The 26,126-nt window shown below is 37.4% G+C and overlaps 2 protein-coding genes and 1 long non-coding RNA gene across 4 annotated transcripts in view; 1 reads left to right on the top strand and 2 right to left on the bottom strand.

The window, feature by feature from the left end:
* RPS23 (ribosomal protein S23) overlaps nt 1-26,126 on the top strand; it is a 477,290-nt gene that overhangs the window by 437,899 nt on the left and 13,265 nt on the right. The window lies entirely within an intron of this gene.
* On the bottom strand, nt 2,556-14,955 carry LOC105882207 (V-type proton ATPase subunit S1-like protein). Its single transcript, XM_076008359.1, has 4 exons — nt 14,864-14,955; nt 12,115-12,165; nt 9,508-9,748; nt 2,556-2,931 (listed from the first exon to the last, which is right to left on the bottom strand). The coding sequence occupies exons 1-4, from the start codon at nt 14,953-14,955 to the stop codon at nt 2,629-2,631; spliced, it is 687 nt and encodes a 228-aa protein (XP_075864474.1). The 3' UTR covers nt 2,556-2,628.
* On the bottom strand, nt 16,651-18,041 carry LOC142873803 (uncharacterized). Its single transcript, XR_012921775.1, has 3 exons — nt 17,994-18,041; nt 17,671-17,729; nt 16,651-16,862 (listed from the first exon to the last, which is right to left on the bottom strand). It is a non-coding gene; the product is annotated as an uncharacterized LOC142873803 (long non-coding RNA).

The raw sequence follows: 26,126 nt of genomic DNA, 5'->3' as shown, positions 1-26,126 counted from the left end.
CTGCCTGCTTGGACCTCTACTCTAGGACCTGCCTACAGTGCCCTCCAACTCTCATGCTCATCTGTTGTCTGATTGCAGAGATAGGCCCACCATCCTTGCAACCTTCCACATCACATACCTAGCAGTCACTGTGACTTGCCAATTGGTCGCTAACCTAATACCTTCCCAGCTCCTATCTCCTAATCCACTGTCTTTGTTTAGGTCCTATTACTTTTTGCCTAAACTATTGCAATAATCTCCTAATTGGTACTTCCATCTCTATTGTATTCACACTTTCATACCATGCTCTAAATCCTTCAAAACCCTCTCAAGAGCCTGTCTATTACCTTAAGTCAAGATTCTAGTACTTAGGAGAGTACAGTGATGTGATTTCTCTCTTCATTTCCAGCTTCTCCTTCTTCACTCCTCCAAATACTTCCTCTGTGTGTACCCATATACACATATTCATGGTTCTTCATACGTGACAAAGTTCAGTCTTTGCATAGGCATATGTGTTTCCTTCTGCCACATTTGCCCTCCTCCACTTGCCTGCCTGGTTAACTCCTACTCATATCAAACATTATTTTCTTGCCATTTTGTTCCAGACATCCCAGGGAGACAGATATCTCTTGGGCTATGCTTCTGTAGCACTAGCAATTACAGAACAATAATCACATATCTGTCTGGTATATAGTAAAGGCATCCATAGGCACAGTGTAGGTTCTTTACCTGAAGATCAGAATATATCAGAAGTGATGCAGAAAGATAGAGATCTGATGGAAAAACACACAATTGTTCGTGATCATGCTCAACATTTGACATAAAGACAAAGGACACTTTCTTAAGAGGCATCTTCTTCATTCAAGGCACCTGAGTTATGAACGGAGTCAGCTCTAAGAATCCATTATTATGGCTCAAGTAACGATTTTTATACCAGATCTAGATTAAATCATTATTATTATATAGATCTGAGTACTTCAGTGGACTGTCCACCACATATGTCATAGATCAACTTACCATTAACCAATATAACCTAATCTGATGACCACTCTGCCCTTCAGCCTTTCAAGGTTCCTGTGCTGCTACTTGAGCTCTGCCACCCAGTGATCTCAGTGTCCCTATGGAGACCAGGATTCTGTTTCAAGGGTAACATCTCCTGCCTTCATCCACAGCCTACAGAGGACAACCACTAGAGCACTTTGCAAAAGTGCTGATGTTGTGTCCCCTGTTAATTTCTTAGTGCTGTGACAAAGGGAGTATCCTCTGGGCCTTCACAGAGGAAAATAGTTATGGGGAGGAAGAGCAGTTCACATATGATAAATCCATTCCTACATCCCAATTCTCTAAGTTATCACATTTCTTTCTCTATATAATACCAAGGAATTTCTGAGCTCTCTACTTCATTTATTGTATGCCCAAGCAAACTGTTAGAAACACTCCCAGGTGCTCAAACCTGCACATTTAATCCAAAATCTCTGATAAGAGAACCCATATCAGAAAATTCAGCCTAATATTAAATTATTCACCTTACTCCTTGGGCTAGCACCTCCAGAATCCATCCCCACATATATTCTCCCAAATATTTTATTGCATAAGTCAGCAAATTTTTTTTTTGAAATTTTTATTTTACTTTTGCCATTTTATTCCTCCAGACTTGACTTTGCAATTGGTTCCTTGGCATATGCTAGAATGTGCCTCTAGTTGCCAAAAAGCAATCAGGAAAATTGGCATCCCCTGGCAAGATAACTACTTCTGATGAGGTCATCACACGGTCATGAAGCAAAGGCAGGAATAGCTTCATCTCACAGCGGTTGCTTCTGCTAACAAGAAAAACTAAGTGGAATTTGGGACCTCTATATTCTTAAAGTTGTCTAAGTCCTCCCAGAAGTTACCATGCCTAGTCTCAGGTTTCATTTATTTTGTAATCAATATTCTCATATTCATATAAGAGAATATAATCATATTCTCATGTTCATATATTCTCATGTTCACCTGGGAAGGCAGTGAATTTCACCTGTAGTGCAAGTTAGCAATTTGCAGGATTAGACCTGTGTCTGATTTTCAACTATATCGGTCCTTTGACAAGACGTAAGAGATCCCCCACCTAACCCTAACCCTAACCCTTCCTGGAAATACTGCAATACCAGGACGATGGTATTAGATCACTCATAGAAACTCCCCAGAATATGCCTTGAGATATGAATTTAAAATCTTGAGCTATTATTTTCTTTCTGTAAGCCACCTAGCAAAATTAGAAAGAGCTAGCCTAGCACCACACCTAGAAGGACCAACTGTGTTTTTCCCCTTGTATATTGCATCTCTCTCTCTCTCTCTCTCTCTGTCTCTCTCTCTCTCTGTCTCTCTCATTCCCTCTCTCAAAAAAGCCCTTTGCATTCAAGTTTGTTTGGGGGCAACGAATAGTTATATATATATATATATATATATATATATATATATATATATATAATCTTTGAGATCCCTGAGCTACCTTTTTCATTGTGCCAAGACTGAGTGGTCCAGTGGATGCTTCGAAATGTTACAAATTTCCTTTTTTTAAAAATCAATCTGTTTGGTGGAAATCTTTAATTGACAATCAAACAGCACACAACACAAACAACTTTCGTCGCTGGGGAGAGAGAGGCTGCGCCCTTACACGTAAATCTTGCTGATCTGCTGGCTTCTGAGCTCGAAGCCCTCGGCGCCCTGGCCCCTCAGCAGCTCCTTCTCTTCGGCCGCGTCTCGAGCTCTCAGCTGCGGGAAGTGGACAGGCGACGCCACGAACTCGTAGTGCCGGTCCAGATAGCGCAGGTAGATGAGCATGTGCAGGGCGTAGGCCAGCACCAGCAACAGGATCAGCGACGTGGCCAGGCCGATCAGCACGGCTGGCGAGAAGGAAGAGGCACAGTCTCGGGCCTTGGCGAACTGTCCCCCCTTGATGGCAAAGCCTTGGATCTGCAGGCGAAAGGCGAGAGCTGAAGAAGGGTACATTCCTCCCCTCCTGCAACTTACTTACTCCCCAGTGGTGGTGCCAGTTCTGGGCCCCTAATTAGCCAAAATTAATGTACTGTCACCACATTTGCTGAATAATTTACACATATGATCTGACAAATGTGACTGTGCTTATGGGGACAGTGAAACTTAATCTGAAATCAGGCCTGATGCAGAAACTCCGGGATGTTGTCCTAATTGAGAGGCTCATGAAATTCAAGGCTCTGAAATAAAACCTCGTTTCATCTGATCCTTAGAAATATTCTAGTTCATATAAAACCACAACTGCTGTGGTGCCTCTAAAATTCAAAGCACACTCAAAAATGTTATAAGTGTTAGTATAGGTTTCACAAAGATTTTAAGTCTCAGTTCCACTGCCTTTTATTCTGTTGACAGGAATTAGACCGGAAGAGTCTTTTAAGGGAGGAAATCATGATTCCCAATGAGGCAAAACATAAAGGATAATAATAAAAGCTAACACTTATGGAAAGTTTTTTATGTATCAGACACTGCCTTAATTCATTTAGTATGCACGAGAGTCTGTGAGTACGTTGCTATTTTATCCCTATTGTATGGATAAGGAAACTGAGGCACAGAAGAATTAAGTAACTTGCCCAGAGCCACACAACTATAAGTGATGTGAAGGTACAATTCAAACCTGGGCAGTCTGGCTTCACTCAGACTTGGCTTATGAGTCCATAGCTCCTGGTTTGTTTTGTCTCTTCTTCCTCCCAACTCTATCTCTCCCTCTTTATTTACTGCACCACACAGACTTGGCATTATTTTGGAAGAGCTATAGACTGGACCTTCCTTGCATCTTGCCCAGATGATGGAAAGAAAAGCTTTCTCATATGTGCAAATGAAATGGTTTAATTACTTGAAACTAGCAGAGGTCCAAATTGACAACTCGCCCTGATATCTAATGCTGTCACGGTGAAACAGGAATACAGAGTAATGACTTTAAAATGAGAGCCATCCTTTGGGGAAGGCAGCCCCCCATTTAGTTGGCTTTAAAAGTATGACACCTTCCTTACACAGCATCACGTCATTCAGTCACCCACTTAGTTTCTAAAGAGTACATCAGAAAATTGAATTATCCACAAGTGCTTTGCTGAAAATTCACTTTTTATGGCTTAAGTGAGCATTTTAACATTTTCTTATGCTAAAATTATTGTGGCTACCCACCATGCCAGAGATATTAGGGCCCTTGCTCACCCAATTGTCTGTACTCTAGATTGAACCCAAAGCAGCTTCCAAAAGGGACTCTTGTTCTGGCTTCCAGGACCCTTGGCCTGCCTCTTGGCCATGCATGTGGCATCACTCTATCTCTTAACTGCTAGAATAAGCCAGACCAGCAAAGCTACATATGTGGAAAGTGGCCATTTTTACGTGGCACGCCTCAGCCTATGGAGAGGCAGGTGGCCTCCTCTTCACACTAGTGCCTGAAAAGACGAGCTCCTCAAGGACAAAAGGTGAGCTCACTTGATTCTGTAACTCCAGACAAAGAGAATGTTCTCAGACTGACTGCCACTGAATTCTTAGCAATACTTGGGTGGGAATAGTAAGTGTGGAGAATGCCTGAAGGATATATTGTACATCCATTTCCTAAACCAGAGGTTACAAATATGCTCTGTCTTATATATATAAGTATCCTTGGAACCAACGGGTGAGTTATGTTTGGCCCAGTGTCCTAAACGTCCTAAAAATTTCCCATAAGAATCCAGATTTCTAGCTTCTATTGAAAAGCCAGAAGATCCAGTAACACTGGCCCTGCATTCCTACAAAGCAAAAATTAGCTGGTGTTGAATTAAAAAAATGTTCCTCTAACCACATAGCCACATGCAGAAGAATGAAATTAGATCCCTATTTCTCAGCATATACAAAAATTAACTCAAGATAGATTAAAGACTTAAATGGAAAATATGACACCATCAAAATAATAATGTGGACACATAGGTACTACAGTAACAGGGTATTGGGGAGGGGGGCGGGTATATACATACATAATGAGTGACATGTGCACCATCTGTTGGATGGTCATGCTGGAGAATCAGACTTGTAGGGGGAGGGGGAAAAGGGCATTTATTGAAACCTTAAAATCTGTACCCCCATAATATGCGGAAATAAAAAAAAATGAAAAAAAAAAAAAAAAACTAGAGAAAACTCTTTTGGATATTGGCCTGGGCAAAAAATTCATGACTAAGACTCTAATAGCTAATGCAACAAAAACAAAAATAAATAATGGGACTTAATTAAGCTAAAACGCTTCTGCAGAGCAAAAGAAACAATCAACAAAGTAAACAGACAACCTACAGAATGGCAAAAAAATATTTGCAAACTATGTATCTGACAAAGGACTAGTAGTATCCAGAATCTACAAGAAACAAATCAAAAAAACAATTTACCCCATTAAAAAGTGGGCAAAAGACATGACCAGACATTTTTCAAGAGATACAAACAGCCAAGAAACATGAAAAAATGTTCAACATCACCACTAATCATCAGGGAAATGCAAATTAAAACCACAATGAGATAGCACCTTACCCCAGTCAAAACAGCCATTATTAAAAAAGTGAAAAAACAATAGGTGGTAGCATGGGTGCAGTAAAAAGGAAATGTTTATACACTGTAGGTGGGAATGTAAATTAATTGGCACATCATCTATAAAAAATAGTATGAACATTTCTCCAAGAACTAAAAGTAGATCCACCATTCGATCCAGCAATCCTACTACTAAGTATCCACCCTAAGAAATCATGATATCAAAAAGACACCTGCAATTGTATGTTTATCACAACACAATTCACAATTGCAAAGATATGGAATCAACCTAAGTGTCCATCAATTGAGGAGTGGATAAAGAAAATGTGGTATATATATATACCATGGAGTACTATTCAGCCATTAAAAAAAATGAAATAATGTCTTTTGCAGTGACTTGGATATAACCGGGGGCCATTATCCTAAGTGAAGCAATTCAAGAATGGAAAACCAAATACCTCACATTCTCACGTATAAGTGGGAGCTAAGATATGGGTAAGCAGGAGCATGCAGAGTGGTAAAACGGACATTAGAGACTCAGAAGAGGGGAGGTAGGAAGGGGAGTGAGAGAAGAAAAACTACCTATCGGGTGCAGTGTACACTATTCAGTGACAAGTACCCTAAAAATCCAGACATCACCACTATAAAATCCATCCATGTAAGCAAAACCCTCTTGTACCCCTAAATCTATTGAAATTTTCAAAACAATTTTTAAAGATATGAAAAAATTTTTAAATCAGTAAATCTAGGTGAAGAGTAGACAGGTACTTATCGTTGCAACTTTTCTGTAGGTTTACAATTTTCCAAAATAAACAGACAAAAGGAAAACAAAAAAAAGTTCTTCGTGATGCCAGCTATACTTTGCCACAGTGCCCAGCTGGCCACCTCACCATTTACCCAAGGCATCTGAGTTTGCCATGCATGTGACATCACTCTATACTCTACTGCTAGAATAAGCCAGACCAACAAAGCTACGCATGCGGAAAGCGGCCATTTTTACACACACCTCAGCCAGCATCACCACTACCTTGTCTCCCCTGGACTGAGCGTGCATTCTGCCGTCAGTTTCCATGAAGGGTATGTTAACAAGGCCCACCTCTGACACCCAGTGCTGTGTTACTGTAAAGATGCTGTTGAGGATGCATGTGTTGCACAACACAAAGGATGAATATCTGCAGCATGAGCAAATTTTCAGCAGTCTTAGAGACCCTGTGAACATGCGACTGAGCATTTCTTTCTTACGCTGGCTGCTCTCGAAGCTTCACAGCCAAATTACCGTGCCCCCTCCAGCCAGTACAGACAGATGGTCTTGTGGTTTTGTGTACCAACCTCACTCATGGTTCTAATTGATCTTTTTTCTTTCATTTGTTTTTCTGATTGATCTTTTTTCTTTTCTTTGTTTTTCTTCACCTTCATGTCTTTGCCCATTATTTTGGGTTTTTTTTTTAATTGTAAAATGTGCATAACGTAAAATTTGCCATCTTAACCATTTTAGGTGTACAGCTCGGTACTATTAAGTACATTCACATTAAGTACATTCACATTGTCGTGCGTCCATTGCCACCATCCTCTCCAGAAAACTTTTCATCTTATAAAACTGAAACTCTGTATCCATTAATACTAACCCCTCATTCCCCCCTGGCCTCAGCCTCTGGCAACTGCTATTCTACTTTCTTCCTCTGTGAGCTTCACTACTCTGGGTACCTCGTGTAAGTGGAATCATACAATATTTATCCTTCTGTACCTGGCTTATTTCACTTAGTATAATGTCTTCAAGGTTTATTCATGTGGTAGAATGTATCCAAATTTTCTTCATTTTTAAGGCTGAATAATATTCCATTGTATGTATATACTAGATTTTGTTGATCTATTCATCCGTCAGCAGACATTCGGGTTGTTTTCACCTTTTAGCTATGGTGAATAATGCTGCTATAAACATAGATGTATAAATATCTGCTCAAGTCTCTGCTTTCAGTTCTTTTGATTATTACCCAGAAGTAGAATTCCTGGATCACTTGGTAATTCTGTTTATTAATAATTTGGGGGGGAGCCACAATACTTTGTTCCAAAGCATTTGCACCATTTTACATTCCCACTAGAAATGCACAAGGGTTCCAATTTCTACACATCCTTGCCAATTCTTATTATTTTCTGTTTATTTGTTGTTGTTGTTAATTTTAGAAACAGTATCTCACTCAGTTGCCCAGGCTGGAGTGCAGTAGTATAATCATAGGTCACTGCAACCTTGAACTCGTGGACTCAAGTGATTCTCCTGCCTCAATCTCCTGAGTAGCTAAGACTACAAGTGCACACCACACCTAATTTCTTTAACTTTTAGTTGTTTTTTTTTTTCGTAGAGATGAGGTCTCCCCATGTTGGTCTTCAACTCTTGGCTTCAAGCAATCCTTGTGCTTCAGCCTCCCAAAGTACTGAGACTACAGGTATGAGCCACCATGCCCGGCCTTGTTGTTATTTATAATAACAGCCATTCTAATGGGTGTGAAGTGGTTTGCTAAGTTTTTAAAGTCATTTTTCTTGTAATATTTCTATAAGTCACCTTAAGTCATTTCTGGAACAAAGTAGATATATAAATCAATCAATTCCCCTGTTCTAATTAGGCAGGATTTTATGTGAATTATTCCTTAGTTTCATTACTACCACCTCACTGTCATTTCTGCCTACACTCTCTTTTTTAAACAGCAAGGTATATACATGTAGAGACACATATACAATATGTGATATATAAACAACATTTATAAACATTTTATATATGTATGTGTGTGTACACATACATATATGTGTATACATATACACACACATACATATATAAATAAAAGAATATCCTTGGAACTAAGCCATCTAGAATTCAAGTTCTACCTCTACCTTTTACCAGTTATATCACTTTGAAAAATTATGTAATAATCAGAGCTTCAGTCACCTCATTTGTAAAATAAGAATAATAACATCTATCTTATAGCTTTATGAGTTTTGAAGATTATATAAAATAACTACAACAGTGCCAATACAGAGAGAGGACTTTTAAGTGATAGTTGTTGCTAATCCACACATGACACGATCCTGGGTGTTTCCACATATATGAGACCAAGTGTCTTTTACATTCTTAGAGTTAGGTCAGAAATTGAGAGAGGCTAAGTAACTTGCTCAGATGGCTGAGAAGTAATTTGAAACCAGGTCTGTCTGACTCCAAAATGCAAACTCCTTCCCAACCCAAACTGCCTCCCAGTGCACCACACCTGGCCTAGCAGGGGAGATACACATGTATGTGGATGTCCACATATATTAAAAAGATTGGAAAGTGCCCAAGAAAGGCACATGCAAAGCCTGCCTGTTATGTCAGTGAATTTGCAAAACAAGCTAAGCTTTTTCACAGGTAAACAGGATAGAGGAACTGGGCAGAATGTCTCTCAGCCTGAGACCCTAGTGGTGAAAAGGAACCTCTCACACCCCCATGTCTTTCCCCAGATACTTTCAAGAAGATCTCTGAGATATTTCTGACTCCCTGGCTGAAGATTCCATTCCTATGCTAGCTGCCAAAGCTGTCACTCACACTACAGATGTACTTCTTATCTGCCCTGATAGGATCACTGTTCCACTCCCCGAAGGAAATAAAATAATTGTCCCACAGTGCCTCTCCCCTGAAAGGCCTCTCCGCCCAGGAAGTGTCAGTCACCGGGTTCCAGAGTGTCACCAGGGCTGAGATGGCTGGCATTCCTCACTGATAATTGCTAGTGACTGGAAAAAGCTGAATGCAAAAGCAAGCCCTTGGTAGGAGGTGGGGCCCCGGGCAGAGGAAACTCTCTCTCCTGTTCCATTTCATACTTTAAAAGAAAAAGGAAAGAAAACACCAATATTATTTTCAAGGTGTCCACTTCTCTTTCCCTTAAACATCAATGTTGGTTTCAGGTGCTTTTAAACAAAAAATTGAGTTTCTTTGGGACCAAACACGCAGGTGCATTGAGCATACGTTGGGTTTATTACCTGGAAATCAACAAAAGTGACCTCCCACAGGCCTGTCACAGCGTCCGAGTCGCTGGGCAGCAAGAGGGCGCCGCCCCGCTGCAGGCTGCTGACGCGCGGGCAGCGGTAGGAGTAACGCGAGGGGGCGCGGATGCCGGTGGCGTTGAAGATCGCTTGGATGGAATTGTTGGAGAGAATCTCGACGCGGTGCAGACTAAACCAGCTCTGCATGGGCAACTTGTTGTGATTGGCAAGGATGAATCTGGAAATGGTGATAAAGCAGTGTTACCCCCAGAGCACTTTGACTGACTCGGGACATCGTCTGTGAACAGTGCGACGGCGCCCTCTTTTGACAGGCGGCAGAACTGGCTTGGGGAGAGGCTTCGCAGTGGTTCCAGAGCCTTCCCTGGGTGTGTGGGGGGGGGGGGGAGCAAATGAAAGAGCAGCCCCCAACAGTGAGCAATACAAATTTCTAAAAAATAAACAACACAGACCGCTTGGCTTTTTTTCTTTTTTAGAATCAACACTTGATTAAGTGTTTATCGTTACAAAAAAAATTTTAAAAGAACTTAAAGGTCAATCAAGAACTAGCTAAATTGTGGCTAAAAATAATAGTAATAGGTTTTTTTTACTATGTGTCAGTCACGCTTCTTTGTACCCTCCTTTGTTATTTATGCGAATTGTATTTAATCTTCACTACGACGACACCTTAAGATAGATAATATCACTGTCCTCTTTTCGCAGACGAGGAAACTCAGACACAAAGGGGTTAAATAACTGTGCAAGCTCACTCACAGAGTAGTTGGAACTGGGCTTCAATCCAATCTGACACCAGAGCCCTTACTCTTAACCATTTTGGAATGGAATGTTCTCCAGCCATGAAAAAGTTATAATGTACATATGTCGCGATCATTTTACTGTCATTTTAAAAAATGTGTGACCGCACAGGAAAAAAGTCTGGAAGGATAGAGATCAAAACATTAACAATGGTTACAAATAATGCTTGGATTATTAGTGATTTTCATTTTCTCCCTTTTATAGCTCAATATTGCCTGATATATCTGTTTTTTCAATAGTTTTTCTTGTTTTCGTTTGCACCCCCTTGGAAGCAGACCCTGAGACAAGGATGTGAATCCAAGAAGTATTTTGGGGGATTTAGTCATTCAAAATATGGAGAGTAGACAGAAGAGAACTGACAGGAAGGGAAGGTAGCCAGAAAGGGCACATGTTGAAGCAAGTTTCCACTGTTGACAAGTGGGGGAGCCAGAGGAGAGCACATGCCTCTAGTTACCCACCTGAGGGAGAGGGCGATGAGGTATTTATACATTTCCTTCAGTCACTGGCCAAGGGCTGCCAGCCTGCAGATGGGAGGGAGTGGGCCCCTTTGGCCCGAGACAGTGTTTAGGCAAACAGGGGCTAGCAGCTGAAAAGTTAAGTAAGTGGGCACTAGTGCTCTCAAATGGAAAGGCCCAAGTAGATATAGACATGGTAGTTACAGTTTCTGCTACATACCTTTATCATCAGAAATAATAATAATCATCATAATAAAGCTATTTTCCATTTGGGAAAAAGTGCTATTATGGATCCAAAATATTCCCCATTTCTCGATCAAACAGATACACATGTTTGGTCACTTTGTGGGATTATATTTACTTATAAGGTTGCTCTGAAAGATGATGGCATGTATTTCTAAATTTGATTAAACACTAGTGTCCCATGATATGTGGACAAGCATTGTGAGGAAGAAACTTTCCTAGGTTCAACATAGGAAACACTAGGTTACTCAAAGTTCCAAAGAGCAACAGTCTGACTTAAGAACACATCTTCTTAGAACATTTCATATGCAAATTTACACTGTGAATCTCCAAGAGGAAGACATGGTCTGTAGACATTCCCAAACACTGTGACCACAGAATCTCTTTACTGTGGAATCTTATAAATATTTTCACAGAGCAGAAGTGTTCCACAGAGCACAACTTAGGAAAGACTTCCCCAGAACATCCTGCTGGTTTTCCAAGTAATGTTAAAGGCACAACTACTTATCCCCACTAAAGGGTCTGGCCATAGGAAGAGAAACACCATACTTTTATAGGAAAAAAAATTAATGGCTAAAAATTGCCCCCAACCCAGGAGCAGTTCCTAACTGCTTGGATAAAACTACTGTTGGCAGATGCATTCTTCCAAAATACAAAAAACTGTAGGCCTGTGTTGATTGTCTGCTGGGGAATTCAGATAACCGAGCCTTCTTTATAGTTAAACGGTAAGTGTGATTCATTGTAAGGAGCTCTAGAAAACAATTTCAAACCAGAGCCCAGCCCTTGGTGCTTTATTTATATTTTATTTTTTGCACAGAGAAAAAGATTATCACATTTTGAGGTTTGTGAGTTTTCTGAGTCCCTGAGGAGAAGAGAACTATAGGTACTTTGGTAGAGACTAAAAAGAGCATTTCTATAAGGCTCCTGTCATATCACACTGCTGATGTGCAGTGTAATTACGTAGATATGGCATTTGATGTGTCACAGTGCTTAGGCACACAAGCCCTTGATACACACATGTGGAATGAGTACATTACATAGAGCTAACCTGAAATGCTGAAACGATGAGATTCCAAAGTGGTATCCTACCTACCTTATATCAAGCCCTTTGGGATTTTCAGCATCACCAAACTTCAGAGATAACCTACAAAACAGAAACATAGTCCATGAAAATAGGAATGATCCATACTTCACATTATACTCAAAAATCACCTCAACATGGATCATAGACCTAACACCTAAAACCACAAAATACATAGAAGAAACATAGAAGAACATTTCTATAATCTTGAGGTAGGCTATGGTTTATTGAAAAAAATGCAAAAATATGAACCATAAAAGATTGATAAATTGAATTTTATTAAAATTCAAAACTTTTTAGAAGACATTGTTAAGGAAACAAAAAATGGCTGGGTGCAATGACTCACACATATAATCCCAGCACTTTGGGAGGCCAAGGCCAAGGTTATAATGAGCTGTGATCTGTCACCACAGTACTCCAGCCTGGGTGACAAAGCAAGACCCTGTCTCTTTAAAAAAAATGGAAAAAAAGGCAAGACACAGAACAGGAGAAAATATTCATAACACATATACACAAAGGACTTTATCCAGAATATAATAAGTAACACTAACAACTCTGTAAGAAGACAATCCAACTTAAAAATAGTCAGAAGTGGCCAAGTACAGTGGCTCATGTCTATAATTCTAATACTTTGAGAGGCCAAGGCAGGAGAATGAGAGGATCATTTGAGGCCATGAATTGGACATTGGCTTGGACAACCTAGTGTGATCCCGTCTCTGCAAAAATATATTTTAAAAAAAAAGCTGGTGTAGTGGCACGTGCCTATTGTCCCAGCTACTAGGGAGACTAAGGCAGGAGGACAGCTTGAGTCAAGGAGTTTAAAGTTGCAGTGAGCTATGATGACACCACTGCACTTTAGCCTAGGTGAGAGAGTGAGACCCTGTCTCAAAAAAAAAAAAAAAAAGAAAAAGGAAAAGAAAAAAATCAGAAGACTTGAGCACTTTATAAAGAAAAATATATGAATAGCCACTAAGTACATGAAAAGATGCTCAATATCATTAAACATTGGGAAAATGTGAAATAAAACCACAATAAAATAGCATAGTAGGATAATTACAATAGTTAAAATATTTTTTAAACTGACTCTTAAGCTTTTAATAACTATATTTATTCACATTTTCCTGAGTGTAAACGTAAGATTTTCTGGAGCAGAGACAGATCAATTATTACTTACTCATAGGAATAACCACATTGGTTCCCCTTTCACCCCCATTCTTCCCCTAGGCAACACAGCAAGAGCCAGATGTCACCCTACACATGCTGTGATTTGCAATACAGATGAGGAACACCAAGATTATGAATCTAGGAGTTGATATAGGAGAAGGATGGTGGTTCCCCTCTCACCTCCTAAGAAAGAGAGAGAAACATGTGCTCCCTTAATGTCAATGAATTCTCCTTGGAAAGAGAAGAGAGAAGAGGGACAGTCAAAGGCACCTACTCCAGAATGTAATCAGAAGAGTTTAATTGGCCCTTGGATTGGAGCAAATAGCCTACCACAAAGGAGACGAATAGCTGCCGGTCTAATATCTACGGTTTGTAAATAAATGTCTCCAAGGGGAAGATAAGACCTTCTGGGTTTCTAACCCCGGGAATGTCTCTGTGATCCTGAGTTTCATTGTCCCTTGACATATATAAACTCATTTCTCCAAAGAGGCAAATCTCTTACTATCTCCAAGGCTTAGCTTATACCCCATGTGCCAGTAAAATTTATTCATAAGTTAATAAACATGCAGAAACATAAAAATGTTTTCTTTACGTCTCATATCTACCATACAAAGCATTAGTGAGGACATGAAGCAACTGGAACTCTCATATGATGCTGGCAGAAAGGGAAAATGGTGCAACCACTTTAAAAAACAATGTGGCAGTTTCTTCAAAAGTTAAAAACACACATACCATATGATCCAGCCATTCTACTTCTAGGTGGAATAACACCTAAGAGAAATTAAAATACCTGCTGCCATGAAGACTTGTACATGAATGTTCATAGTGACTTTATTTGGAAAGATATACAAAATTGAAGGGAAAGGCAAACTTCCATCAACAAGGGAGTGGATAAATAAGTTGTGGTACACCCACACAATGGAATACCACTCAGCAATGAAAGGGAACATACCACCGATACATGCAATAACATAGAAGCTTATCAAAATCATCATGCTAAGTGAAAGAAGCCGGACTAAAAGAGAATGCACATGATCTGATTATATTTATATAAAATTTTAGGACATGCAAACTAAGCTGTAATGATAGAAAGCAAACCAATTGTGATATGGAGAGGTGGGAGTGGCTGGAGGGAGCTTCTGACCCCCCCAAAGAGCTTCTCTCCATTGGTCCTGGTTTCAGTAGATGCTTGTTAATATACTCTGCTTTGGAGTAAAGAACATGAGGCCTGATTCCAACAAAGCAAACTTGACAGTCATTCAGTGAGGATCTTTGAAGTGCCAGGCACTATACCATCAATTGGGAACACAAAGGAGAATGAAACCTATAGGATGCTGTATTCGAAAAGGACCTCTTTTTACTCTATCAAGCACCCCATTCTCACACGTGTACAATGGATTCTGAATTCTTCAGGCTATGATTGCCTAAATTCAAAATATACACAGATGCTGGGATTATGCTCTATTTGCAGGGCTTTCACTATTTAAAAAGACTTCCGTAGCAAATCAGTCTGCCAACAATTTGCCTCTCCCTGAACATTTTGTTTCCAAGAGCTAAAACATGGTCATCTTTTTTTAATCCGTGCTTTTGACCTTACATGGTTATGTCTTTGCTTGGATTTGTTTCTTCTGCACCTCCCATTCTGGTTCTTGAGAACATGAGATTTCCTCGCCAGCACAGCAAGCGCATCTCACCGATCTGCGCGATTCATGGGAATCAAGGGCGCTGAGTCTCAGCAGCTGGTCCTTGAACGCCTCACATTCCTGGGGAGCCTGCAGCTCCCCTCTCTGGGAGGTCCATCCAGGACACCTGCAACTCACCTGAGCAGGATCCCAGCAGGCGGATGCTGCACCCTCAAGTCTCTCAGCCAAGTAGAATTCTAGGGCGGCGACCAAGTCCTGCCCAATTGTTAATTTGTGTGCTGGGAAAACCAAAGCTTACTGAGATAACTAGACACATTTCACTGTAGTTACCATTCGTGTGTGAGGAAGGAAGACTTGACATTACATGTACATACCGTCATTTGATTTTCACAACCCTATGAGATAGGGCCAAGAGGGAGGAGGTATTAAAGACACTTTAGACCCTATGTCTACTATTGATCACACTGTGTGACTTTGGCAAGTTTCCTACCCTCTTTGAGCCTTGATTTCCTGGAACATCTGGAACAAGTGCCTGTGACTCAGAGAGTTGCTGTGAGGAACAGATATGGGACCTGTGAAGACCTTGCACAGACAGACAGAGCCTGGCCCGCGGCAAACGCTGAAGGCCTGTTAGCTACAACGAATAGATGCCATCATTTCCTCCCCATAGATGATGATCCTACAGGTCCTGTCTATAAAGTCACAGAGCACACTGGCAGAACTGAGCCTAGCAGCCAAGTTTTCATTCTTTCCATCTCTGGATTCCCAGTGATCACTAAGGTCTCTAAAGCCCAGCAAAAAAGCGGTGGTACCCTGATTACTAAGACTTGTAATATGACTTTTAAGTGTATATTAATAGAATTCATTCTCACCCATTGTCAAGAATTTTTAAATGAGAAGTGGAGTTCAGGAATAAAAAGGTGTTTCCAGCCAAAGTATATAAAATATAAAAAGAATACACACACACACACACACACACACAATATGTTATGGTTTATAAAAGCATCCTACCCATCTAAACCAGGCCAGAACAAATGCAGAGAATCTTCCAAAAGCATCTATTATATTAATACCAACAAATATTGAAAAGAAGGTTTTTAGAAAGCAAGTGCCAGATTTCCTCCCTCCAGACAAAAATAAATAAAAACAAAAATATTTGCTTGGATGGCTGAAAAGCAGAGAAAGACATTGGAAATTGATTTGCTCTTTGAAAGGGATATTTGTTTAATTTGCTCATGTCAATAATTATTCTAATTATTTTATAATGTCCTAAAGAATTCTCTGAAATTTGCCCATTCAAAGGTACCCCTGCACATTTGCAAACAGACGGGTGTTCCACAATTTCAGAAACCCCCTCTAGAGTCAAACATTTGTCCTGGCTGTGTTTCACCCACTAGAATATGTGTTTCACTCACTGCTGGGATATGTAATTTCTTCCCTGGTGGGACAAAAGTAGATTGACACCTAACATTTGGAGTTGAGACCAAGCCTGGAATTCTTTTCTCTTTTCGAGAATGAGTTTGGGAACCCTCATTTTCAAAAAGTCAGATTTCTGACTTTCATTTTAGACATTGTAAACACTTCCTCAAAGATGTGTGTCAGGGTCATATACAAAGGAGCCCACTTATTTTTTCTGAAATGACAAAAATACTAGATCTGTACAGGTAACAGACTGCAACAGCCCCAAGGGCTTCCTCAAGCAGAGAGATCAACTTACCAGGCACTTTCTTCACTGCAATTTGAGTTGCTAGTGTCCACTGTTGCCTTCTGACCAAATGCTTCATCTGTAAGGTCCAGCCAGGTCTGATTCTTAAATTTAACTGTGATTCTTTTGGCCCAGAAGAGAATGCAGGGAATTCCACCCATGGAGACATTAACTGGGCTATGATAGCTGAATGAATTCCAAGGTTCTTTTTCTAAATGTCCTTCTTTGCTCAGATTGTAGTTGAGAGCCTAATTAATCAAATAAAATAAATTGTAGAAATGAATTTGTATCTATGGTACAAAAGGCTTCCTAGAAATAAAAGAGCTAATTCATGTCCTGTAATGGTAAATACATATCATTATACATTTATTAAAACCCATAAAACGTACAATACAAAGAGTGAACCAGTTACTCCAGTGTAAATACAGATAAAAGAAAAATTAGCTAACAGAGAGCAGCAACCCAGGCTTACCTTTAAGCAAATATAAACTGTTACTACAGTGATCCTATTCAGAAAGCAACAAAAGTAAAACTGAATATCTTAATGAAAATATAGAAAAGCAAATAAAATTAAGTATTTTAGGTGTTTCTCAACTGTAAGATTCCAATAGACCATGTGCTAACTGCTATAATCCCAGTACTTTGGGAGGCCAAGGTGAGAGGATTGCTTGAGACCAAAAGTTCAAGACTAGCCTGTGCAAGATAGCAAGACCCCTTTTCTACAAAAAATGAGAAAAATTAGCCAGGCATGGTGGTGTGCACCTGTGGTCCCAGGGACTTGGGAGGCTGAGTCTGGAGGACCATTTAAGCCCAGGAACCAATGTTACAGTGAGGTGATAGAGCCACTGCACTCTAGCCCCAGCAACAAAACAAGACCCTTGTCTCAAAAACAAACAAACAAAAAGATTCCATAATACACCCCCCCAAAATTTTAAACAAGATTCTAATTAATATTAATTATTATATATATATTTTCACAGTAGCTCTGACATAATTGAAATATGTTTACATTTTTTTTCATGTGGATTAAAATCTAGTTTCCTGACATATTCATACCTGTGTGATTGGTATTGTAAAATTGTGGATTGGTTTCATATCTTCATTATTCTGTTGATCTGTCAAATAAATAATGATGTGAGTACCAAAGCTAAATGGCATCAATTTGTTATATAGTATAATTGAGTGACAATAATATGCTAAGCACTGTGAAACAGAACAGGCTTGAACCTCTTTGGGCTCATAATTTAGAATACATTAATTTAAAGGATTTTCACATGAGGGACTCCTGGTACAAATACCATTGGTCAGAGAAGTCTACCACAGAAAAAGCCCTTCTTCCATCCCCCCCGTGGAATCATGGAGGCAATTATGAGTCTTACCACTCTTTATAACCACTTCTTTACTTGAAGATGTTGGAGAACTGAAATCAGGGGGAAAAAAAACAAAAAATTAAAAGATGCTGAACAAATATCTACAGTTCAGATTTTACGTGCAATTTTGAAAAGTATATTTCAGTTTATTACATCTCAAAGGAGAGGAGCAGAACCTTACTTAGCCTGTCAAAACTGCCCATTTTTAATAGTGAATTTCTGATTTAAAAAGTAATACATGTTCTTTGAAGAAAATATGAAAAATACAGAAAAAATTTAAAAAAGAAAAATTATTTTAAATCAACCCTGATCCTTATTCATGGAATAGTATAAGAGCCTACTATGTGCTGAGCAGTATGCTAGACAGAGCTTTAATCAGTAAATAATAACCAAATAATAAAGTATAATAAAATATTTTACAGTGAAATTTTACCCTACATTGCACTGTTAACATATTAAAGCCAAAATATCCAACCCTAAAAAAATAAGACAGACTCAATGGCCAAAAACATATCTCTGAAAATTATGAGGATATAAATTACGATACACATCCTTCTAGTTTCTCCATACACACATAAACACAAATTCATATACATACCACATCACATATGTAATTTTACTTTTTATAAAATTTTATAAAATTTACTTTTTATAAAATTTAAGATTTTTGTGAACATACTGTTTTGAAGCCCACAAATTGTTTTTAATTTAAAAATAATTACAAATATTTCTCAAGTTATTATATATTTTTCTGATACATTTTTTGAATGTCATATGGCATTACATCATGAAAATGTATCATAATGTACTGAATTAAATTTTTAAATTCTCAAGAGTTTAAATTATTTCCAATTTTGTGGCATTATAACAATACTGCATTGACCATTATTGTGGATTGTTTGTTTATACCCATGAAAAGTTCCTTAAGATAAATTCCTAGAAGTGAAATTGCTAAGTTAGAAGATATACACACTTTTTATCAAGGAATATTTCAAACATATACAAATATAAATAGAAAAATATAATAAACCTCCCTATTTGTCTGTACTCATCATTCAGCTTTAGTAATTATCAGGTTATAACCAATCTTTTGTTACTTATAAACTCACCTACTTCCCTCATGATATAATTTTGAAGAAAATATGACAAATTACAAAAATAATAACACAATTACATCTAGAAAATATTGATAATTATTTAACATTAAATATTCTTTGGCATTTAAATCTCTAATTGTGTCATAAATATCCTAAAGATTTTAAGTTTGTTTATTGCACATTTTAAGATTTACATAAGTTGTACCTGTAGTATATGAGAATGTAAATGAAACTCTATGCTTAACAATTCCTATCCAAGGCCTCTATATATCACCGTCATATAAATTCAACATTTTTAGAGTTGGATAAATATATTAAATGTCATGATATGTATGCAAAACATAATTGTAGCTGAAGAGTTACTAAATCAATATCATAGTAAAGTGCTTTAGAATTAATTATATGGAACCAATTACAAATTAAATGCACCATTCACTTTGTAATACAGCCTCTATTATCTAATGAAAATTTCTGAAGATGACAAATTGGCGACTATAATGCCCACTAGTTGCTATTAATAAATTCATGCATGCATGCAATTATTCATTAATTTTTATCAACTTTATTGAGGTAAAATTTATGTACGGTAAATTGCATTTATGCTAATTATACAATACTATGAGTTTTGGCAGAAGCACATACCTATGATACCACCACCACAATAAAGATAGGATATATACAACACCCACAAGTTTCCCCACCTGTTTTTGCAGTGGAGAGATATTTTCTCCACTCTCAGTCACACGTAACTATAGACTTGCTTTCCATCACTTCAGATTAGTTTGCATTTTCTTTTTTTTTTCTCCTAGTTTGCATTTTCTAGAATTGTACATAAATAGAATCATATAACATGCATTCTTTATTGACTTCTTTCAGTCTTATTGTAATGATTTTTAAATTCATGTATATTGTCATATGTATCAGTAGTTCATTCCATTTTACTGCTAAGAAATATTTTATTGTATGAACATACTACATTTTATTTGTCTATGCATACATTGATAGACATTTAGGGTGCTTCTAGTTCAAAGCTACTACAAATAAAGATTTAAAATATTAGTTATAGGAGCTTGTGTAGAATGTGTTTTTGTTCATCTTGAATAAATACCCAGGAGTAGAATGACCAAGTCATATAATAGAAGTGTGTAACTTTTCCTGAAAGTACCAATCAGTTTCAGTACATAAGCTTTCCTGTTGCTTAACATTCTTGCTCAAATTGGGTATCATCAATCCACTTAATTTTAGCCATTTTAGCCATTCCAATGCTGTGGGTTGCTATCTTATTGTGGTTTTAATTTTCATTTCCCTGATAAGTAATGAAATTGAATGTCTTTTTTTGTGCCTATTGACTGATCATTTATATATTTACTTTTGTGAAGTGTGTGTTTAAATCTTTTCCTCAATTTTAAAATTAAACTCATTGACCTCTTGTGATTGAGTTGTAAGACTTCTCCGTACATTCTGGATACAAGTCCTGTGTCAGATATACGCATTGAAAATATTTTCTTCCATTCTATATCTTCCATTTTTATTTTCTTAATGATGATTTTCAAAAATCAAAAATTTTAATTTTTATAAAGTCCAATGTATTTATTTTCCCCTTATAGTCTAAGCTTTTGTGTCTAAAAGAAATATTCGCCTAACACAAGAGCACAAAGATTTTCTTTTATGTTTTTTCTAGAAGTTTAAAATTTTAAGCATTTACATTTAGGTATGTGATCCATTTTGAGTTGATTTTTGTGAGCTAAAGTACTTGTAACATTTTGGAGCCAAAGATAAAGAAAATATCCTATTAGCTTCCAGAAATAAAAAACAAGAATCAAGCAAAGATTCAGACAATGTATCTCTCATATTTCACAGGAAGCTAATGGAGGACATGCTCCTACAAAATAAGGGAGAAAACTAAGAAAGAGAAAGCACAAGATCTAACAGACAGTGGATCTAACTAGAAGAGCCACCAAGAGAAACCTGAGAATAACCATTGTATATCAGACCTAGAGAGAATCAGTACAGATCAGAGCAAGAGGAAAAAAGGAAAAGACCTAGAGGGAGACTTCTGAGTGAAAAGAGAATTTGAGAGACTACAGTACCTATAGATGAGGGAACATGTGAAAAGAACTAGGAATATGCACATTTTGAAATTGCAACTGAAAAAAGGCCATATTTATCTCAAGACAAACGGAAAGAATTGTACCAAAAAAGAAAAAAAAAAATAAAAGAAGAAACAATTATAGTCTACTAACTGGCTTGTCAGCAAACAATATATACTTAGTCACACTGATGCAAGCACTAATTGAACTTAAAATTGTCAGGTAACTATCTTGGATGGGTGGAAGATGAAGGAAAGAAACATGAGGACATTGTTAAGACAGGAATTTTGTCAATAATAATAGGAAATTGTTAGAAAAGGTCTAAAATGTATAAATTGAGAAATTGTGCATAATATTTAAATATTATGTTAGTATGTTGGATTTGTATGATTGTTCCCAACTCTTTGCTCCCTTCTCCATAAAAGGATTTTGCCTCCCACTTGGTCATATGACTTGCAGTGCCTCCCTGTAGGTGGAGAATACTTCCTGTCCCATCATCCAGCTTGGCTATGTGTCTTGGTTGGGCCAATGGAATAGGAGCAGAAGCAACAGTGTGGCAGTTCTTCAGAAGTGTTGCAGGTATCTGCGTTGAGTATGCCATCTCTCTCTGTCGTAAGAATGACATGCTTAAATAAGGGGTGCTCTTTCAGTCTTGGTCTTGAAATGAGAAGACCTGGAAACAAAGCTAGAGCTGGGTCATGGCAACCCACCTGTAAATGTCAAGTGTAACATAAGCAAGAACATTGGAAGCTGTAAGATTCTACAATGTGCAGACTGTTACTAGAGAAAAGGTGACTAATACAAGCAGTAAGCAACAGAAGAAACAATGAAACATTGAAAATAGTTGCCCATAGAAGTAACTAAAAGACAATTTTTTCTTAAATTCAACATGTATCTTGTTACCTTTTGATTTTTAAAATCATGTATACGTGCTACTTTGATAAATTTTTCTAATCGAGTCTTTTTAAAAAAAACCTTCCTTTAAAAATTTATAAATTAGCATTCTGGGTTATATTAAGTCTCTTGTGAATGGAGTTAGCATGAATCAGTCCTCTGAGCTCAATCAAATCTAGGAGCACTAAGAAATTTAATTTCCTGAGTAGCAAAAGTGAGTTTCCCATCAAAGTAAAGATACCCTTTAGCCCAAACATCTCCACCTATCTAAACTTCAAACTCTGTAGTGCAAGTCAAAATGTAACTTAATACAGTATATGAAAGAAGCACAAATATCCAGACAGTGCTTCTCAAAGAGCTTCAAGCTTTCTAATAATATAACCATGCACAAACAGATTTTTAAAATTTCTTTAATTTAAACTTTATTAAAAAATCATATTTTGTGATACGTGGCTAACATATTTAATTTTTAAATGTCTTACTGAACAAAAACATAGAAATTATGAGATATATTTTCCTTAAAAAAGATAAAAATTTATCAAGTCATTTGAAAATATCTAGTTAGCAGGGAATCTTAATAAATGCTTATTGAATAAAAGTAAATGAATGAATGAATTAATGAATGAGCTATGCTATCATTAACACACTTGGCTCAAGACTGCTTTACTAATTAAAAATTCCCATGTGTTCACTAATAAAAGGCTTCTAGTAGACAACACAGGCTCATTGTCATTTTAGTGAGTCTCTGGTCTGAACATACAATAATGTTGGTATACTTCTTCTTTAAACAGACTATAATTCAGATAGGCCTTAACCACACCCACAAGCCTGAACTAATGAGGTTTTGTAGGAAACCATAATCTCAGCCAAAGAAAAAGACAAAACCATAATCTCAGCCAAAGACAAAATACATGTACATTTTTCCATCACTACCTAGTCTCTGAACTAAAGTAGGAACTAAAAAAGTTTCTGGTTAAAAATTATCTGCATGAGTAAACTGAGAAATGCCAGTTTAAGAAAATTAAACCTACATTTGTCACTAAAATATTCAGACCCTTTTCCAGTAAAAGAGATCTCTGCACTACCTGAAAAGCAATCAAGAGCCTTAGTTTTGTAGTAGCAGATGCCATATGCCTTCATGAAGGTGTATGTGACAATGAAGCCCCTTCATGATCCTACTTAGGACAAAGCCCACATTCCCGCCATGGCCCACAGCTGTGCTAGCTTCATTTCACCCCTTCCCTTTTCTCTCTGCTCCAGACACACTAGTATTCTTCAGTTCCCTGAATGGTTCATGGTCTCTTCTTCCCTCACAAGAGTCTTAGAACAGGCTGTTCCCTCCACCTGGAATGTTCTCCATCCTCCCACTTATTTTCTACATTTTCTCCAGATCACAGTTCAAATATCACTTCCTCAGGAACATGGTCCCTAACATCTCCAACTAGCTCAGATCCCTCAATTGCCTTCTATACTTGTCTTTCTCAGTACATTGCAAAGTTTGTTTGTAATAATATACATCACTTATTAATGAGCACCCCCCTGCTAGACTTAGTCCACAAGAGCAGGGACGATGCCTGTTGTAGACTTAGCACAATGCTCAGCTGTTTAAAAGTACCAAGTATTTTACAAATGTATTACATGCATGAATGAACTAACAAATTAATGAACAAACTCTGAAATCAAAGTGAATAATCTGAGGTCATACATGATTTTTTTTTCGTTCACAAATAAACCCAACTTGAGAAGGGAACATGAAAAGGAAGAATGGTAACCCCATGGAACCATGTATCAGCTTAAAATACAACCAACTTGCCTAGAGACTTGAGAATCTTGAATAGCCCCATAGAATTGAAAGATATTTTTAATTTTAGATCCATGATTTGAAAGAACATTCACAAAACACCAACTGTTATTTCCTTCATAATGAATTAACATGCCATAGCATTAGATTCAAATAATCGTTGATTTGTGTGATTTCTAAGATCTGAAACTTCTGAAGCTAAGATTCTTTAAACCTATTAACCTTGCCTTAAAAACAGAATTTGGCTTGTCATAATTCTTGGTGTATGTTTCATCTGTGTAATACACAAATCAGTCATTTCTGTATAACCCAGGTGGGGAAATATTACTGAGCTTTAACCACCTACAGAATATAAACCACTTACTATTTGTAAGTGAACCTGAAGGAAAGTACCAATTGATTTGAAAACAATGAGAGAGAAAAATAAAAAAATTCCTGTACTTCTAGCTTTCATCAGCTGGTGACTTAAGGATTCTTTAACACAAGTTTTGCCAGATTATCCTGCTTGCTACTGTCCTTTGTGTTCACCCCAAATTCCCTGATGCATTCATTGAGATGGCACATAATAATTAATTGGAAGACATGACACAAATAATTGCTATACAGATTCTGAATATTCTTTTTTATCAATAAATCTCTATGTTCCCTTGTATGGTATGGAAAGAAGCCAAAGGGACAACAGAAATAGAAATGGATATTTTGCTTGTTAATTTTAAATACTGTGTATCACATGCAATTACCATCTCCTACTACTTAAAGTGATTGAACATCTTTTCTTTGGGGGACATGTTATATATTTCTGAGGTTTTAATTTCTTCTTACACTCTTCTCATATGACAATGGCAGGAGAAACTGTGAAATTAACATTTACTTGTAAATATAAAAGAAACCTTAACACTGATTTGAGGACTCATTTTCTTATAGATATATACTTTGATACATAATACAAATGTTTCTTGGATATTTTGGACAAATAACTCTTGCCTCTTGTAATAACGATTCTATTTTTATCTCTTAAGTATAAATTCTAGCTCAACAATTTTAGCAGCTAACTGTATGATCTAGCCTATCCATTTTGAATCATTAACAAATGTACATATGCAACAATATAAAGAAATCACAGAGCCACCTAATTTCATACTTACACTGAAGTTCACACATGCATTGCATTAAAAGATGTGCAATTACTCACCTTACATTCTTCCTGGAAAATAGCTGGTCCAAAGTTAGTGAAAATCCCATACACAAAAAAATAAGTGAAAAACTAAACAAGATTTTTCTTCCCATCAAGAAATGAATCCGTTTCTTCAAACCAAGCACATCTGTTAATTCATAATGCAAACAGAGCAGAGGCAGTACTTTTCATGCCATGTGACTGACAGCATATTCAACCAATAAAAACACAGCTTTGTTGGACTGTATAATATCAGGGGATGATGCGGGGAAGGGCCTGATACTGCTTAATATATAGAGTAAAACCAATATTTAGATTTTTAATTATTTATCTCATTAAATGATTATTAGGGAGGAGAGTTTTAGAGAAAATATATTTGTCAGTTAAACTTTTTTTAGAAATTTGCATTGTTTTGATAGTGTCATATAACTCTTAGTAAGACTCTTCATATTGCTTTTCAGGAAGCTATTAAATTCTCCCCAAAGTCTATGAAGTATATATTTTTACATGCATTTTTCAGGTGAATGAATAAATAACAATCTCTGAAACTTCCTAAATTTACATATATGTCCTAGTTCACAGTTTCCTGTTGAATTTGTGACTCTCCATTTGCAGAGAATAGTGGGGAGCCCAGGCTGTAGCCTTCAAGTGTGCCCAGCTCCAGCCCCTAAGAGCTGTCTGACACTAGGCAAGTTATTTTCTCTCCTGAGCCTTGTTTCCTCGAGTAGGGTGGGGGCAAAAGTACTTAAAGAATTGTCATGAAGATTAAATGAGATCATAGATGAAAGCCTCTTCTTACTTCAATGTTCAGCTATATAAAATATACTCATTGTTATTCCTTTCTTGCAGGACTATACTCCCATTTCCTCCACTAAAAAGCCTGAAAAAAACAAAACAAACAACAAAATCCCCATGAGTTGTTTTACATTTTAAGAAAATACAACTAAAATGGTACAATAAAGAATATTCTCCAAAATGAAAAGTGTCAGCATTTTTGGCACTTGGGAAATTTGATCTCTTAAAAATAAAGTACTGATAGCTAAAAAGGGCTATTTGTAAGTAAAATTTCAGGGAGAGGATGGATTA

The sequence above is a fragment of the Microcebus murinus genome, chromosome 11 (genome assembly GCF_040939455.1).
Source record: "Microcebus murinus isolate Inina chromosome 11, M.murinus_Inina_mat1.0, whole genome shotgun sequence".
In the NCBI taxonomy this organism is placed as follows: Eukaryota; Metazoa; Chordata; class Mammalia; order Primates; family Cheirogaleidae; genus Microcebus; species Microcebus murinus.
This window is presented reverse-complemented; position numbering and strand designations above follow the sequence as displayed.

Excerpts from the sequence above, each read along its gene's own strand:
- LOC105882207 (XM_076008359.1), bottom strand. The coding sequence starts at position 14,955 with ATGCGCTTGCTGTGCTGGCGAGGAAATCTCATGTTCTCAAGAACCAGA. Across the intron at positions 12,166-14,863 it reads CCAAGCAAAGACATAACCAT|GTTATCTCTGAAGTTTGGTG; the intron begins GTAAGGTCAAAA and ends TCTGTTTTGTAG. Across the intron at positions 9,749-12,114 it reads CCCAAAGGGCTTGATATAAG|ATTCATCCTTGCCAATCACA; the intron begins GTAGGTAGGATA and ends CACCATTTCCAG.